Source organism: Bos javanicus, chromosome 15 (assembly GCF_032452875.1).
Source record: "Bos javanicus breed banteng chromosome 15, ARS-OSU_banteng_1.0, whole genome shotgun sequence".
Taxonomy (NCBI): Eukaryota; Metazoa; Chordata; class Mammalia; order Artiodactyla; family Bovidae; genus Bos; species Bos javanicus.
Genome location: NC_083882.1, coordinates 81,383,968 through 81,399,274, shown reverse-complemented (window position 1 = coordinate 81,399,274; position 15,307 = coordinate 81,383,968). Strand labels below are relative to the sequence as shown.

At 55.8% G+C, this 15,307-nt stretch overlaps 2 protein-coding genes across 7 annotated transcripts; one reads left to right on the top strand and one right to left on the bottom strand.

Annotated features, from left to right (window-relative positions):
• Nucleotides 1-19: 19 nt before the first annotated feature.
• CLP1 (cleavage factor polyribonucleotide kinase subunit 1) lies at nt 20-10,482 on the bottom strand. Of its 6 annotated transcripts, none has more exons than XM_061381578.1 (3): nt 10,038-10,482; nt 1,690-2,337; nt 20-1,084 (listed from the first exon to the last, which is right to left on the bottom strand). In XM_061381578.1, exons 2-3 carry the CDS (start codon nt 2,293-2,295, stop codon nt 413-415), a joined length of 1,278 nt encoding a protein of 425 aa, XP_061237562.1. In that variant the 5' UTR covers nt 2,296-2,337; nt 10,038-10,482; the 3' UTR covers nt 20-412. The 6 variants fall into 6 exon arrangements, with proteins under 6 accessions (XP_061237562.1, XP_061237558.1, XP_061237559.1 ...); XM_061381574.1 differs by lacking the exon at nt 10,038-10,482 and adding an exon at nt 8,533-8,688; XM_061381575.1 differs by lacking the exon at nt 10,038-10,482 and adding an exon at nt 3,088-3,312 and having other exon boundaries at nt 1,690-2,317.
• Nucleotides 10,483-10,665: 183 nt separating this feature from the next.
• YPEL4 (yippee like 4) lies at nt 10,666-12,662 on the top strand. The gene is made up of 4 exons (XM_061381587.1): nt 10,666-10,806; nt 10,993-11,036; nt 11,375-11,483; nt 11,635-12,662. Exons 1-4 carry the CDS (start codon nt 10,666-10,668, stop codon nt 11,722-11,724), a joined length of 384 nt encoding a protein of 127 aa, XP_061237571.1. The 3' UTR covers nt 11,725-12,662.
• Nucleotides 12,663-15,307: the final 2,645 nt, after the last annotated feature.

Below are 15,307 nucleotides of genomic sequence, written 5' to 3'. Positions count from 1 at the left end.
ATGATACCAACTCCTGTGCTATGGCAAAAATATTTATTAAAATAGTTTTTTCTTTTTTTCCAAGTATGAACTTTATTGGGAGGAGTCCTTTGAATTCACTCTTTGCGGACAAATGAGATAACAAGTAGTATATGCAGAAGATAAAATGGTAATAAATGAGTCCACGTGGTAGCACAGTGAAAGAAAGGGGGCTTCTCTGGTGGCACCTTCGGTGACCTAAGAAACCTTTGGTTCACAACTGGAAGAGTTAGGTGACCACCACCTGTTTTTAAGAGGTAGAACGTATGCTTTCTGGAAGTCCACCATTTACCCAGCAGCCTGGCCGCAAGAGGTGCTCATCCCTCAGCCCGTATGCCCTTGGTGATGGCCGGAAGGCCTCCAGGCCCCAGGCAGCAAGGCTGCCTGCGGATCGCTACTTAAGATCCATGAACCGGATATCCATGATGAGAAGGAAGTTCTTGGGCAGTGGGCGGGGGGCCGGAGAGAGAACGGTGAACACCTGGTGCTCCAGGTCCACACTGGTCACCACGATGAAGCCCGCCACGCTGGTCTCGGAGAGGTTCTCCTCCGTGCCCTCCGCCGTGCTGACGCTCAGCAGGTGGTGCACCATATCTCGGCCGGGGGTAACAGGCACCAGCTTGAGCTGATTGTCTTCCTGAGACATGCCCAGAGGCAGGCAAGAGTCTGGGATGGTGGGTGCCCCGACTTTGTAGATTTTCACATCTGAAAATTTGACGTTGAAGGCATGGGGATAGAAACAGCCCCGGAACCCATAGAAATACTCACGGATGCGCTCATCCCGGCATTCCCGCCGGAAGTCCTTGGAGCGCTCCACCACACCCCCCGACTTGGGGAGCAGCACCGTGCGGACGAAGTGAGGCAGGTCCCGTTTCAGTTCGTTGTACAGCCGTTCTTGATCCAGAACCACAACGACATCCACCTCAAAGGCTGAGGCTGCATGGACCAGGGCCTGGTAACCAGAGCCCTTGACCCAGCCACAGGTGTTAATGACACAGCCGCTCACCGAGGCCCTGCGGTTCACTTCACACCTCTGGTTGAACACATCGGCTAAACGAGATGTAATCTGCAGAAGAAAGGGTCCACGTGAGGGAGAAAAGGCACAAAACGAACCCTCGGCCACACGATCCTTCCTTAGCCTAAGTGGTATCAGGTTCAAGAAAAAGGACATTCCTGATGGCGGTGGTTTTAACCACATAACATGGAGTTAGTTTTCATTTTATGTTGTTTTTTCTGTCTCTGGTATTTCATGTCCCAAGTTGAAATGTAATAAATTACTTAAGAATGAAGTGAAGTCGCTCAGTCGTGTCTCACTCTTTGCGACCCCATGGACTGTAGCCTGCCAGCTTCCTCCGTCCATGGGATTCTCCAGGCAAGAGTACTGGAGTGGGTTGCCATGCCCTCCACCAGGGGATCTTCTCAACCCAGGGACTGAACCCGGACCTCCCTCATTGTAGGCAGACGCCTTACCGTCTGAGCCACCAGGGAAGAATAGGACCTACTTAAGAATAGGTCCCTAGAAATGTTTAACCATCTGAGGTTGAACTATTTTTGAAACTGTCTTTTCCAAAACCCATCACCCTGGAAGTGATGGCCACTGAGAGGGGGCAGAGAGTTTTACCTGGCAAACGCCGGCCCCCTCCCTCCAACCGCCTTGCCCTGGGCTCTGACCTTATTATAAAGCTTGATGTTGGTGCCAGGCGTGGTGGAGCCGAAGTGGTACACCAGCGGGGCCTGGATGGAGAACCCCTCCTCAACGTCCGCTGGCCGCTCAATGTACAGGGCCCCCATGGTGCCGGGGATGGACACAGAGCCCTGGCCCACATCCAGCTCCACGTACGTGGGCCGGCGGCCCAAACGCACCGCGTAGTTGAGCAGCAGACGGCACACGGTGGACTTGCCCACGTCCGTGGGGCCCACGACCATCACCCGGGGGCCTCGCTCCTCCTCCTTCTCTGCCTGCCTCCGCATCTGCTCCAAGGCCGTATGCGTGTTGAGATAAAGCAACATCGGGGTATCCTTGGAGACGTAAGCCACCTCGGTGCGGCCACTGAGCTGCAGCGAACAGCCGTGCCAAGTGAAGACAGCCACCTTGGCGCCGGCATCAAAGGTGAACTTCTTGTTTCGGGTCAGCTCTGTGCCGAAGATTTCTGCCATGCCAGCCAGCAGCTCCAACTGAACTGACTGCGACGCCTCCACCTCAAAGCGAAGCTCTGTCTCCCGCTCCAGTTCAAATTTAGTTGTTGGCTTCTTGTCATCATTGGCCTCCTCTCCCATCTTTCCTGTGTGGCTGCTTTGTCTGGAACGCCAAAATCAGATCTAAACAGAAGTTAGGACTCGGTTCAAAATCCTCCAGAGGATGTTTCTCCTTTGCTTTATTCTTCCCCCTTATCTCTCATCACCACCTGTCCCACTATATATCTGATTACTGTCTATCTACCCTTACTAGAAGGTAAGGGTTGGGCATTTTGGTTTGGTGCTGTAACTCCAGTACCTAAAATAGAGCTTGACAACCAAAAGGCACCTCTGTAAAAACACCGAGTGGATAACTAACTCAGACGTCGGCGGAAAAAAAGATACCTACATACTGACAGACTTGATTACAGCACGTTTGTTGCTCTCTTCATCACTATCACTCTTTCGGGTACTCCAGACTTGAAAAAGCTACAGATGCCCAGTCCCTAATCCTTGGGTCAAAAAAAAGGGAGTCAGCAATCTGGAGGCAGAGCAGAGAATACCCAGTTGGGACTCAGAAGCAAACAGCATCAAGGAAACCGTTCAGCAACCACCAGCAGTGTCTTTTTCACTTAGCTCCTCTCAACCTTTTCCTCCGCTGTCAACTGGAGGCGCTTACAGTTCCCCACACAAAGTTCTGTTCTGGGGATTAACCGGGATGGTCGGAGGGAAAGAAAAATTTTAGTAAACTAGAAAGCGCCGAGGAACGGCAAAGAATTATCTCCGATCTAGATCGCAGCTCCAGGTCTAGCATTCGTCCCAGCCTCCCCAGGCACCGAAATCTGCGCAGGCTCTAAGCAGGCGGCGGCTGCGATCCTGAACTTACTACCTCACCTGTACAGCCACGAGCTCAAACCTCGAAACCAAGAAGACAGGACCTAAGCCCAGAAGAGAGACTGGCTCACCGAGACCCACGCCGAAAACAAGCATTTCCACACTTGCGCAGTGGGGAAGGAGCGGCCGCGCGGGGCCCCCTGGGAGATGTAGTTGTACCAGAGCTGTCGCGAGCGGTCGCGCTCTCGCCGCCGCTCGGCCCTCTGGGACTTGTAGTCAATTTTTTTGACCGTGACGTCAAAGGTGGGCGGGGCGGCTGCCGTCTTTGTTCGTCAAGCAGCTGGGGAAGGAAGCAGGAGGCGGGGTGGTTACGCCCCCGTGCGCGGCGGGGACTGGCAGCTGAGGGGACGGTGGCCGCTGAGGCGCCGTGGCTGCGGGCCCTCTCCCCGTCGCTCCTGCTCACCTGCGGCCCGAGAAGGGGAAGGGAGGCGGGCAGGGGAGGGGGCTCACCATGTAGGCCCCACAGCCGCCTGGAAGCGGGGCGCGGAGCCCTGTGTGGATACGAGGAGACCTAGGGATAGAGAGAGGTCAGCCAAGCAGCTCATCAGAGACTAACTGGACTGCCATCCCCGTCCTGACACAGCGTTTGACCCCTGGAGAGCATTACAGAGCATTTTACTTAAATAAGAGAATAAAAAATAAATTTCTTCCAGGTACTCTGCAAGGCAGTCATTACCCAGCAACCCCTCTCCTGTTAAGCGGAGAGCTTTGCTGGGGACTCTTTCCCTCCCCAAATCTCTGACGGTTATACAAGGGCAATCATTCACCCCACAAGCAACAGGTTGGGCCACATCTATACGTTCAGACGGTAAAGGTAAAGCATCTCTGCAAGGTGGGAGACCCAGGTTCGATCCCTAGGTCGGGAAGATCCCCTGGAGACGGGAAAGGCTACCCACTCCAGTATTCTGGCCTGGAGAATTCCATGGACAGAGGAGCCTGGAGGGCTACAGTCCATGGGGTCACAAGAGTTGGACACGACTGAGCGACTTCACTTTCACTTTATACACTTCTGATGCGTTTGGACTTGGGAATATTCTTTGCCACTTGCTTGCTGTGTGACTTTGGGTAAATCACAGGCTTAGACCCAGGTGTTGTTTGGGTTTTTTTGACTGTATAATAGAGATAACAATTTATCTTCAAGTTGTTTTGAAGCATGAATAGGATAATGCATGCTGCTGCTTCTAAGTTGCTTCAGTCATGTCCGACTCTGTGCGACCCCATAGGCGACAGCCCACCAGGCTCCCCCGTCCCTGGGATTCTCCAGGCAAGAATACTGGAGTGGGTTGCCATTTCCTTCTCCAAGGATAATGCATATAAAGCACTAAACCCAATGCCTGTAACATAGAAAGCATCGGATGTGAGCTCTTAAGGCTTTATTATAGATTGAGGATGAGAGCTATAATGAAGCCATCTGTTTGTAGTTTACATTTTTCAAAGCCCTTTCAGGTGTCCTCTTTCACAGCCACCTGTAAAATCAGCTTTATTAAATTTCAGGTGAGAGAGGAGACTAAGACAGGTGGAGGGATTTGCCCAAGCTAGTATTCAAACCCTGGAGAAGGCAATGGTACCCCACTCCAGTACTCTTGCCTGGAAAATCCCATGGATGGAGGAGCCTGGTGGGCTGCAGTCCATGGGGTCGCTAAGAGTCGGACATGACTGAGCGACTTCACTTTCACGCATTGGAGAAGGAAATGGCAACCCACTCCAGTGTTCTTGCCTGGAGAATCCCAGGGACGGGGGAGCCTGGTGGGCTACGGTCTATGGGGTCGCACAGAGTCGGACATGACTGAAGCAACTTAGCAGCAGTAGCAGCAGTATTCAAACCCAAGATTTTGGAGTATGAGTTCAGTTATTACATAGTGAATGCATAGTACTAGATGCCACATCGTGCTCTATGGGCTTTAAGGGTATAAATCCATTTAATCCTCACAAGAATCCTGTGAAGGACACACTGTAACTGTCATCCGTTCGTTAGAGATGAATACTTTCTTCAGTCCAGCTCACAGAGTTAATCCGGGTGGAAAAGCCTAGGAAGATTTTCTGGGTTGCCTTTTTCCAGCTGGCCCCACCTTAGCCCTCACTTTCTAAGAGTGCCATCCTTACTTCTCACGTTTCTCTCTTGGATGCGTGTGTGTGGTGTGCTGAGCTGCTTCAGTCCTGTCTGACTCTTTGCAACTCTATGGACGGTAGCCCGCCAGGCCCCTCTGTCCATGGAATTCTCCAGGCAAGAATACTGCAATAGGTTGCCATGCCCTCCTTCAGGGGATCTTCCCAACCCAGGAATCAAACCCACATCATGGTTCTTTACCACGAGTACCACCTGGGAAGCCCGTCTGTCTCCGATGGTTTGCTTTAATTATTTAATGCACTCACCGTGCAGGTATTAGTTCTCCCGTGAACTACCAGGTATCCTCTAATTGCTCACCATTCTGCAAAAATCCAGTTCTAGGGCTTCCCTTGTGGCTGGTAAAGAATCCGTCTGCAATGCAGGAGACCTGGGTTCAATCCCTGAGTTGAGAAGATCCCCTGGAGAAGGGAACGGCTACCTACTCCAGTATTCTGGCCTAGAAAATTCCATGGACTGTAGAGTCCATGGATTGCAATGAGTTGGACATGACTGAGCAACTTTCACACACACAGAAAAAGAGTCCAGTTCTAGTCTTTCATTTGCAAAATCCTCTATGAGCTCATCCTCTCCTGTTCACACGCAGTCCACTTCCCAGATCTGTTTCTTTGCCTCCACATTCTCTCCCTTGAGGCAGTTTCTCCCAGTTATTTAAAGTCATCATTCTTTTTTCTGTTTCTTTCATTTTCCTTGGCCATGCCACGCAGTTCCCCAACCAGGGATAGAACCCATGTCCCCTGCCTTGGGAGTGTGGCGTTTTAACCACTGGACCGCCAGGTAAGTCCCAAGGTCATCTTAATTTGGATATTAAATAGCCATCTCAAGCTGAGTTTAGGGAGAAAAAACCCCTCCCCCTCCTTTAGGGCCTGCTCTCCATTTTGCTTCTTAAACACAGAAAGGCTCAGGGTGCAACATTGAAAGCATCTGTGCTTGCCCACACTCTTTCCTCACGTTCAGTCTTTCACCAAGCACTCCTCTCCTCTCCACCCCACCCTCAGATAACACTGCCCTCACATGCCTTTTTCATTCTCCTCTCCAGCTAAATTCGTGATCATCTTCCTGAGTTCATTTAAGTTTTTGCTTCTACACTTTCAAACCTTGCCCTAAAAAACTACTCACTTTCCTTTTTCACACTTCCTTCTATTTTCCTCAACAAATTCTTCCTCCACTTACATTTCCTTCCTCATCTCTGTCCAGATGAGAACATTTCCCTCTTCTTTCTTTACTCAGTGCTACCTGTCAATTCCAAACCTCTGGTAACATCACTCAAGATACCGACTTTGTGTGTTCAGAATCTACCTTAAACTGAAGGATATTCTCGGATGGTTTGCTTTAATTAATTCATTCACCGTGTTGTGTATTAGTTCTCCAGTGAACTACCAGGTATCCTGAAGAAATATTCAGAATTCCTTTCACTTTTCATACCCAGTTAGCATTGCCTCCCATTAACCTCATTTCCCTACCTTAACTTTTCACTCCCCCCTTTACTTGTGAAAAAGTACTTTTTCTGAACGTTCACCTCGGTTAGAAATCTAGGTTTTTACCTTAGAGGGTATGTTCTGTGTCTACATACTTCAGCAACTTGCAGAGGGCAAAAGTTTATGAGAAATATTTTGGCTCACATGAAGTATAACTGGAAACTGACAGAAAAACAGCACGAAAGATGTTAAGTTCTTCATAAGACACAAATTTGGCATGTGCCTCTTGAGCTATTAGAATTTAAGAGTAACTCCACGCGGGGTTGAGGGGTATTCAAGTTGAGAACACTGTTTTGAAATGCCAGTAACTACTGTTTACTAGCTGCCTATCAGGTGCCAAGCTTTTTTTTTTTTTTTAGATGTTTACATATTATCTCACTTTACTTCACATGTCCCTGTGGTAAACATCAGCTTCATTTAGCAGAAGGAGAAAACAGGGGCACACAAGTTATCAGTAACTGGCCCAGTGGTTCCTGGTAAGTGTATTGGCAGAGCTGCGATTCCAACTCACGTCTCTTCCGAGACCAAAGCCAGACACTTGGACAACGTCTGAAGATATTTGCAACTCAACTACTGTTTTTTGAGCATCTTCTGTAGGCAAAGCTCTGCACTTGGCATTGCAGTCCTGGGATGCAGAGAGGAGTTTCCTTTTTCCCTCAAAGTTTAGAGCCCAGCAGAGAATCTTATGTAACATGGGTGTCTCCGTGCGTGAAGCACAGTTCATTTGGAAGTAGTCGATAAGAGGTTTGCCTGTCAGAGGTCATTTTTGGTTTGTGACTCCTTCGGGGGCGGGTGGAGGGGGGGGCGGTGTACTGAACCGGAGGCTTTGAGGCTTGGAAGCGCCTGGTACAAGCTTGGGGGCGTCCCATGCCATCCGTGACCATTAAAATGGCTTGCTTTCCCCCGCGTCAGCATCAGAGCTGAAATGGGAAATGTAGCATCTTGACTGAGCGCACGGTGGGTCCTGACTGTGCATCCGCCTCTCAGCCTCTCGTCTTTGGTCCAGCCCCGCCACCCGTACCGCGGGCTCCATCCTTGCCCAGCCCTGTCCTCCCCCCAGCTTCTGGCGGTCTCCTTGGCCACGGGGCCCTCCTCCCCAGCACCCCGGCTCCCCTCCCTGCCCGCCCCTGGCTCGCCTCCCCGCCCCCCGGGCATCGCTGCCCCAGCCCCAGCCCCAGCCCTCGACGCCTGCCCGCTGCCTGCCTCCCAGCCCGCCTCCTGTGTCTCCCAGCCCCGCTCTGACGTGGGAGGTGAGGGGGGTGGGGGCCCGGATGACTCACAGTGTTATGATGCAGTCCCACAACACACAGCTACATTCACCCACAGACCGGGGTACCGGCGGGAGGCCGCCTCTGGCCGCCCCCCCGCCCCCCGCAGCTGGGCCAGTTTGGCAGCCCGGGTCTGGAGCCCCTCACCACCACCCTCCCCGCCCCCCGCCCCTTCCCCACTGAAGGAGCGGAAGGAGCCGCGAAGAGAGCGCAGAGAGATTGAGAGAGAGAGGGGGAGATAGACGGAGATCTCTGGAGCCGGCCTCAAGGTGAGGGGGCAGCCCTTCTCCAAGCACACCTTTCCCCGTCTGTGCGTCTCCCCCTCGGGCTGCGCGTGGCTTTCCTCCCTCGCCAAAGCATTTTCCATCCACCCTTTGTCCTCCCTTCCCCCTCCCCGCCTCATCCCTCTGCGAGCTCTTCCCGGCAACTTTGGCCGCAGCCTCAGGCACCCCTGTTTGATCAAGCAGCCCTGTTTATATTGTTTGGCCGCTGGGGTGCAGACCCCCCCCCTCCCCCGCCACCAAGCCCGCCCCGGGAGCCTGCTGCGCGGCTCATCTCTGGGACCGTACCGTACCGAGGATGCCAGGCCTTCGGGGGGGCTCGCGGCCTCCGAGCAGATGCGAGCATCCATTGTGAGCAGGTGTCCCCCTCCCTTTTTCCCTTTTCCTTTTTTTCCCCCCTAAGAGGCACGGGATTCGCACCTGGCTCCGCCAGCCTCCGCCTCTGCCGTCAGCGCCGCTTGCTCAGCAACCCCTCCCTCCCACCCCCTCCCCGCGCCTCCCACGGTCCAGCCGCGGCTCACTCGGGGGGCCGTCAGCACCCCGGCGCGCTTCTGCCCCCGTCATTGGCTCCCCTTGCTTCTCCCGGTCATCTGAGATGGGGAGAGAAGTGACCCCGACGCACCCTGCCCCCGCTCCCCCGAGAGGGGCTCTCTGTGCAGCCTCCCCTGGGCGGGATGGGGAAGCAGGGAGGACAGGCGGGGTGAGGCTGGGGGTCCTTGCCCTCTCCCCGGGCCCCGGGAAAGTGGAGCGGGGGGGCGCCAGGTGGAGCTTGCCGCCGGGAACTCACTGGCGGGCAAAGTTGAAGGCAGACGTGTCCAGCGGAGGCTGGCCGGTGTTCTGCTGGTGAGGACCCCAATGTCACCCTGAACTCAGCCCAGGGTGCTCTTCCTGAGTCCCACCAGGGGCCGAGGGCCTGAAACGGCCGATGCCCTCTGCCGGGAGGCTTTGCAGAGAGCCGACCTGGCGGCCCCAGGCAATGCTGGAACAGCTGGGGTGCTGGTGGTCCCCGCGGAGGGCAGGACGGAGCCTGCGCACCCCGGCTCCTCTGCCTACTGTTGCCAGGGCACCCGGCTGGCATCCCCGAAACAGACCGGCGCTAAGCCACACAGAGCCGGCCAGCAGGCTCCACCGAGGAGCGGGCCGAGGCTCCCTGGCTTATCAGGGCCGGCAGAGGACACCTCCCGCCTTATCCCTGCCTCCAGCACCCGCGGCCACTGTGGGGCTGAAGCCTGCGAATCCTCCTCAAGATTCTTAATCAGAACCAGGCAATTCTTTTTATCTCGCGTCACCCAGAGTCCCTGCCCCTGGGAGAAGGGGGAAAGAAACATCCTGTACCTTGTGCCCCCAAACCACGGGGCTGTGACGCTGCCCATCATGAGACACCGCGCCCGCGCCGCAAACACGGCCCGGGACCGCCGGCCTCTCTGACACCGGCCCTACTTGCCATTGGCCCCCAGCGGTCAGACGCGCCCAAAGGGAAGATCATTTCTCTCCTATGCTGGGTGCTTCACTGAGAGCCAAGGCAACAGTCCTAGAGGGCAGTAGAGAGAGACAGACGAGCTCAGAAGCTGAGAAGACAAGCCCAGTGATGCTCCCGGGCCAGAATGAGCGAACCCAAGCGCAGGGCCGGGCAGCAGCCCCGTCCGAGGCCTTCGGTCCCAGCAGAGACGTCCATCAGGCTCTGGGCCCCCGCCCCCCGATAGGACTGGAGTGTGCCTGTCTGCCTACCTGCCCGCGCTCCTTCCCTTTCTCATCACGCTCCTCCCACCCACACAAATCGTGTGCTGGGGCCAATTACCTTGCAAACCGAGGTCACGGGAAGGAAGGACCGGCACGCACCCCCAACTTTTTCAAGGCTTTGAGCCCCAGAGACACAGAGCCTACCAGCGCACGTGGGACGCATCCTCACAAAAGGATGGAAAAGCGAGGGAGGAAGGAGCATTTGCCAGTGACGCGGCTCCCATGGCAGCGGGCCGCTCCCAGTGGAAAATGGTGGAGGCTGGCTCTGGCCCCAGGAGGGCGAGACACCGCCTCCCGGGCTGAGACCCCCCCCCCCCCCCATCCGCTGCGGGGCCGCCCGAGCAGACGGTCAGTCCGGGTGGCAGATGCAGTGTGAGCGCGCGCGGAGCGGGGCTGCTGCGGATGGGTAAAGCACGAGTGGAAGTGATCGCAGGCGCCCCGGCTCTTCCGCGCCCCCGGCGGGGCCCCCCGGCTTTCCTGGTGACCCTGCCCTCCTTCCCAGGTGACCTCCATTTCTGCCTGGCTCACGTCTGGGGGGGCCCTGGCCCGGCAGCCCCCCCGCACCGCTCCCGTCCTGAAACACGGCTCTAGCCAACCTGCTCCGCTGCTTCACCTGCGACCGTCTGTGCGGGGGCTGCACGGCGCCTGCGCCCCCCGCCCGCCAGGGCATCGTCCTCCAGCCCGTCATGCCCAGCTGCGACCCTGGCCCGGCCCCCGCCTGCCTCCCCGCCAAGACCTTCCGCAGCTACCTGCCTCGCTGCCACCGCACCTACAGCTGCGTCCACTGCCGCGCACACCTGGCCAAACACGACGAGCTCATCTCCAAGGTAACGCCCCTCCATCACTCCCACCCCCACCCTCGCCCCCCGCATCAGATTCCTCCAAACATCACCCGGGGATGACACCACGAAGCCTGGCCTCCCTCCTCCATGCCCCCGCGGGGGGTTCAGGGAGCGCGTGACCCCCGGGGTCAAGGGTTCCCCGCAGTCACCGCCCGCCCTGTGTCTCCGCAGTCCTTCCAGGGGAGCCATGGCCGAGCCTACCTGTTTAACTCCGTGTGAGTCTACCCCTCTCCCTTGTGCGTGTGTGCCGGTGTGGGTGAATAGCTTTCCTCTCTGAAGAGAGGGGCTGAGCCGCCCGAGGGGGGTGCCCTGCGCCCTCTGGGTTTGCCTCTCCTTTGGCGGAAGCCCGGTCTGTTGCTCTTTTGTGGGGAGCCCGGGAGAACTGGGGTGCCAGGCGCTAGACAGCAAGGGGTGGGGTGCTGGAGGCAGGGCTCTCAGCTGGGTGGGTTGCGCTCTCTCCAGAGGCTGGGCCTTCTGGGCTGTTTTGGGGGTGCGCTGACGGAGTGACACACCGCCCCCTCCCCCCCGCGTGCTGGGTCCTCCCGTCTCCCAGGGTCAACGTGGGGTGCGGGCCAGCTGAACAGCGCCTCCTGCTCACGGGGCTGCACTCGGTAGCTGATATTTTCTGCGAGAGCTGCAAAACCACCCTGGGCTGGAAATATGTAAGTACTGGGGGGTAGGGCCACCCGTCAGGTGTCTGCCTGACCCTGAGGGAGGCGGGAGCTAGGAGTGGGGGGACCGGGTAGGGGGCGGGCTTACGCCGGCGGCGGTAGGCGGACCCGTCGGCCCACATTGCCGGCCTCCCCCCGCCAGGAGCAGGCTTTTGAGACGAGCCAGAAGTACAAGGAGGGGAAGTACATCATTGAAATGTCGCACATGGTGAAGGACAACGGCTGGGACTGAGGGCTTCCGGCGGCCTCTGCCCTCCCGACGCATGCCCCACCCTCCCACACCTGCCCCCGCCCGGCCGCGTCCATACCAGCATGAGCACTGCCCCACCCCTGGGGGGGACCCTGCTCCCGCCGTCCCTCCCCCCGCCGCCACCCCATCACGCCCAGGCCCCCCTGGAATGGGGGTCTGCGGTACCCCAGGGGTGTTGAAGGTTCAGGCGTGGGCAGCAGTCAGGGAGAGGCAGAAACGGAGGGGAAAGGGGTGGCGTGGGGACTTGTCGCCCCCAAGGTTCTGAAAACCGAGGGGCTGGCGGGGCAGAGACGCAGGCTTAGAGGACCCTCGGGAGGAAGCCGTGTTTGCTCCGCCTCTGCGAGCGAACAGAGGACCAACCTCGAGTCTTGGCACTGGGAGATCCTAGGCCACAGAATAGCAGGTGAGAAAAGGCTCGAAGTGGAGTGAAATGCTGACCTCAGACGCCGGGAGGTACCGGAGTCTCTTAAGGGTGACGTTTCCCACCACCCCCCCCCCCCCCCATTTGCAGCAGCCAGGATTCGTGGGGTGGGGGGCGGGCGGAAGAAAAAAAAAGTCCGGAGTCCCAGGCCCTGGGAGATCATCAAAGCATCCCAGGGGTTTGCATTTTACTCCACTTGGCAGTTTACCTTGGCACTGAAGAGGCACTTTCAGTATCTGACCTTTGCCATGGGGTGGGGTCGGGGGAGGTCCCCCCTGAACAGCCCCACACCCGGCTGGCAGTCTCCAGAACGAGCAGGGTTGGTGGGCGTCCTCCGGGCCGGCTACTGCTCCCTGGGACCGAGGCCCTCGGAGGGAAGGTGGGGGATCAGTGCCATGAGGCTAGGCGTCCTCGCGGCTGCCACCAGCGAACGAAACTTTTGTATGATATATAAAGTGTTCGGGTCTATTTTTAATAAAAAGGGGAAAGCAACACGTGAGGCACTCGGTCCTCTGACTTTTCTTGGCAGGTACCGTAGATTGTCCCATGCACACCCCTGCCCCAGGCCTGCCCCTCCTCCTCTGTTGTTTAGCAGCTAAGTCGACTCTTTTGCAATGCCATGGACTGCAGCCTGCCAGGCTCCTCCGTCCATGGGGTTCTCCAGGCAAGAATGGAGTGGGTTGCCATTTCCTTCTCCAGGGGATCTTCGGGAACCAGGGATCAAACCCAGATCTCCTGCATTGCAGGCAGATTCTTTACCATCTGAGCCACCTGGGAAGGCCGCCCTTCTACCCCTAGGGGGCAGCAATTGCTCTGTCTATGGCAAGACACCAGGGGATGGAGATTCAGGTGAGGTTTTGCTTCTGAGATGGTTTGTTGTTGTTGTTGAGTGAGATTCCAGCGGGAGCATCCTTAACAGCTTCTGTCTTTTGGAGCCCTTGACAAGGAATCCACTTTTGCCAAGTTTGAAGAGATTCATTCCAGAACAAGAGCTTTCTTGGGTCCCATTGCCTTTCAGCCTGGTTCTGGAATCTTTTGGTCAGCTCATGGCTGCTCTTAAAGCTAAAAGGAAAATCGATCAGCCAAGGTGCTGCCCTGGCAGCGGTTACAAACTGGAACAAAACAGCTCAACACTGCAGCGTCAATGCAGCCACACGACCCTCGTGCGATTGTTGGCAGTGCTGTGAAATTCTTATTGTTGTGCAGTCACCAACAACTGCAGGGAGGGTTGGATGCATCATAAAAATCTTTTTTTTTTTGTAAGCTAGGTTGTTATTTCCACATTCATTCATTGGTACTGTAAATATTTGTAAGAGCACTTCTTCCTTGCCAGGCCTTGTTTAGCACTGGCAAAGCAGTGGAGAAGAAGGCATTCATGGCCTGACTTCATGGAGCTTCCTGTCTAGTGGGAAGACAAACAAGATGCAGGCGCTTCCAGTAGAAGGGGACAGGGGAGTGAGCGCAGGGCTTGTAGTAGAGGCATCACCGAGAACTGAGGAGAGCAACCTTTGCAGAAGTGATGACTTTGAAAGCCCTTGAAAGCTGAGAGGCTGCGTGGGCAGAAAGGAAGAGTAAGGGGAGGGGGTAGTTCAGGCTGAGAGAACTGTGTCAGGCGGCTCAAGTTGAGTTAATTTGAAGAGAAATAAAAGTTTCTTTCCTAAACTGGAGCGCAGATACGAGTGGGTGAGAGGTGAGCCAGCCCAGGAAAGACAGGCTGGGGCCATGAAACACTCAAGGACTTCATCCCAAGGGCACTGAGTAAACACTGAACATTTCTTGTCCTTTAACAAGTGGACTCACATCACCAAATGGCCCAAAAAGAGGCTCAAGTAGAAATGCTAAGAATGAAAAAAAAAGAGACTTGAAGCTAACTGTAGTCTCAGACACTGTTGTCAACATCAGAATGCAGAGACTGTTGGGGCAGAAGAGCTCTGGAAGACACAGGGGCTAGAAGGCAAATCAAGCCCTGAAGGAATGATGCCCAGCACCCCCATCTGAGAGGCCTCGGGTGCCCAGCACCCCCTTCTGGGGGGCCTCGGGGTCTGCCCCAGCATCCCCATCTGGGAGGGCTTGGGGTCTGTCCCAGCACCCCCATCTAGGGGGCCTTGGGTGCCCAGCACCTCCATCTGGGGGACCTCGGGGTCCGCTCCAGCATCCCCATGTGGGAGGGCTCGGGGTCTGTCCCAGCACCCCCATCTAGGGGGCCTTGGGTGCCCAGAACCCCCACCTGGGAGGCCTTGGGGTCCGTCCCAGCCTGCCTGGCGATGCCCAGAGCCTTCTCTCAGGTTCCAGCAAGGGACCCAGAAACCCTGTCCTTCTCAATCCCACTTCTTGCACTAAAGTTCAGGAAGGCTTGTCCTTGAATATTTCTGACCTTGAACATCAGGCACAAACTAGCTGCCTTCTTAAAGCTCCCCAAATCTGCCTCTCTCTCAATTTACTTATTAAGCCAACTAGGAACTGTGGGAAACAGGAAAGTAAACAGCACCCATGAGTCTCGGTTCTTTGTAATCTCTCCTGGAAGAATCATTCTGCGAGTTGGGTTCAAGGGATCCTATGTAATCCTTGCGATCAGGCCATGGGGCGGGACTGTCCAAACTTCGGATGCTCAGACAGGTGTCAAGTACCCTGTGACCAAGAGGGGTAGGTGAAGAGGAGGTCTCCTTTTTCTGCCTGAGAGCCAGGGAAGGAGCTGCAGGCATGGAATGCAAGGGGCGTACCAGCCCCTCCCTGGGGTGCAGTCCTTTCGGGTTAGCCTTTTTTCCTTGCCTGTGCACCCCCTTTTTCTAATGGAGGTCTACTCTGGACCAAACAGTGATTCAATCTTCTCCACCCACCCTCCAATCCCAAGCTGAGTCTGGGAACTTCTTAGCCAACCAGTCACTCCCTCCTTTCCTCCTTAAAGCATTGAACCTTTGGAAGATAGTCATCTACAACCAGCAGGTGGCACCAAAAACCCTCTACCCCTCAGCTCAACAACCTTCCTCAACCCTCTCCAAGACTGGTAAACTGTGATTTAGGACAGGATTAGATACAGGCTCTGAAACGTAAAGCACCATCAAACTCTGGCCGTGCTGCTTAAGCCTCTCCTGACTCAGTTTTTCCATCTGTAAAATGGGGATGTTACTTTTCTGTCCTGAGGAC

Bases quoted from the DNA above. Each gene is read 5' to 3' on its own strand.
- CLP1 (XM_061381578.1), bottom strand. From the start codon at position 2,295: ATGGGAGAGGAGGCCAATGATGACAAGAAGCCAACAACTAAATTTGAA. The intron at 1,085-1,689 runs GTCAGAGCCCAG...TTTCTTCTGCAG, and splicing joins ACATCAAGCTTTATAATAAG to ATTACATCTCGTTTAGCCGA.
- YPEL4 (XM_061381587.1), top strand. From the start codon at position 10,666: ATGCCCAGCTGCGACCCTGGCCCGGCCCCCGCCTGCCTCCCCGCCAAG. The intron at 10,807-10,992 runs GTAACGCCCCTC...GTGTCTCCGCAG, and splicing joins ACGACGAGCTCATCTCCAAG to TCCTTCCAGGGGAGCCATGG. The intron at 11,484-11,634 runs GTAAGTACTGGG...TCCCCCCGCCAG, and splicing joins CCACCCTGGGCTGGAAATAT to GAGCAGGCTTTTGAGACGAG.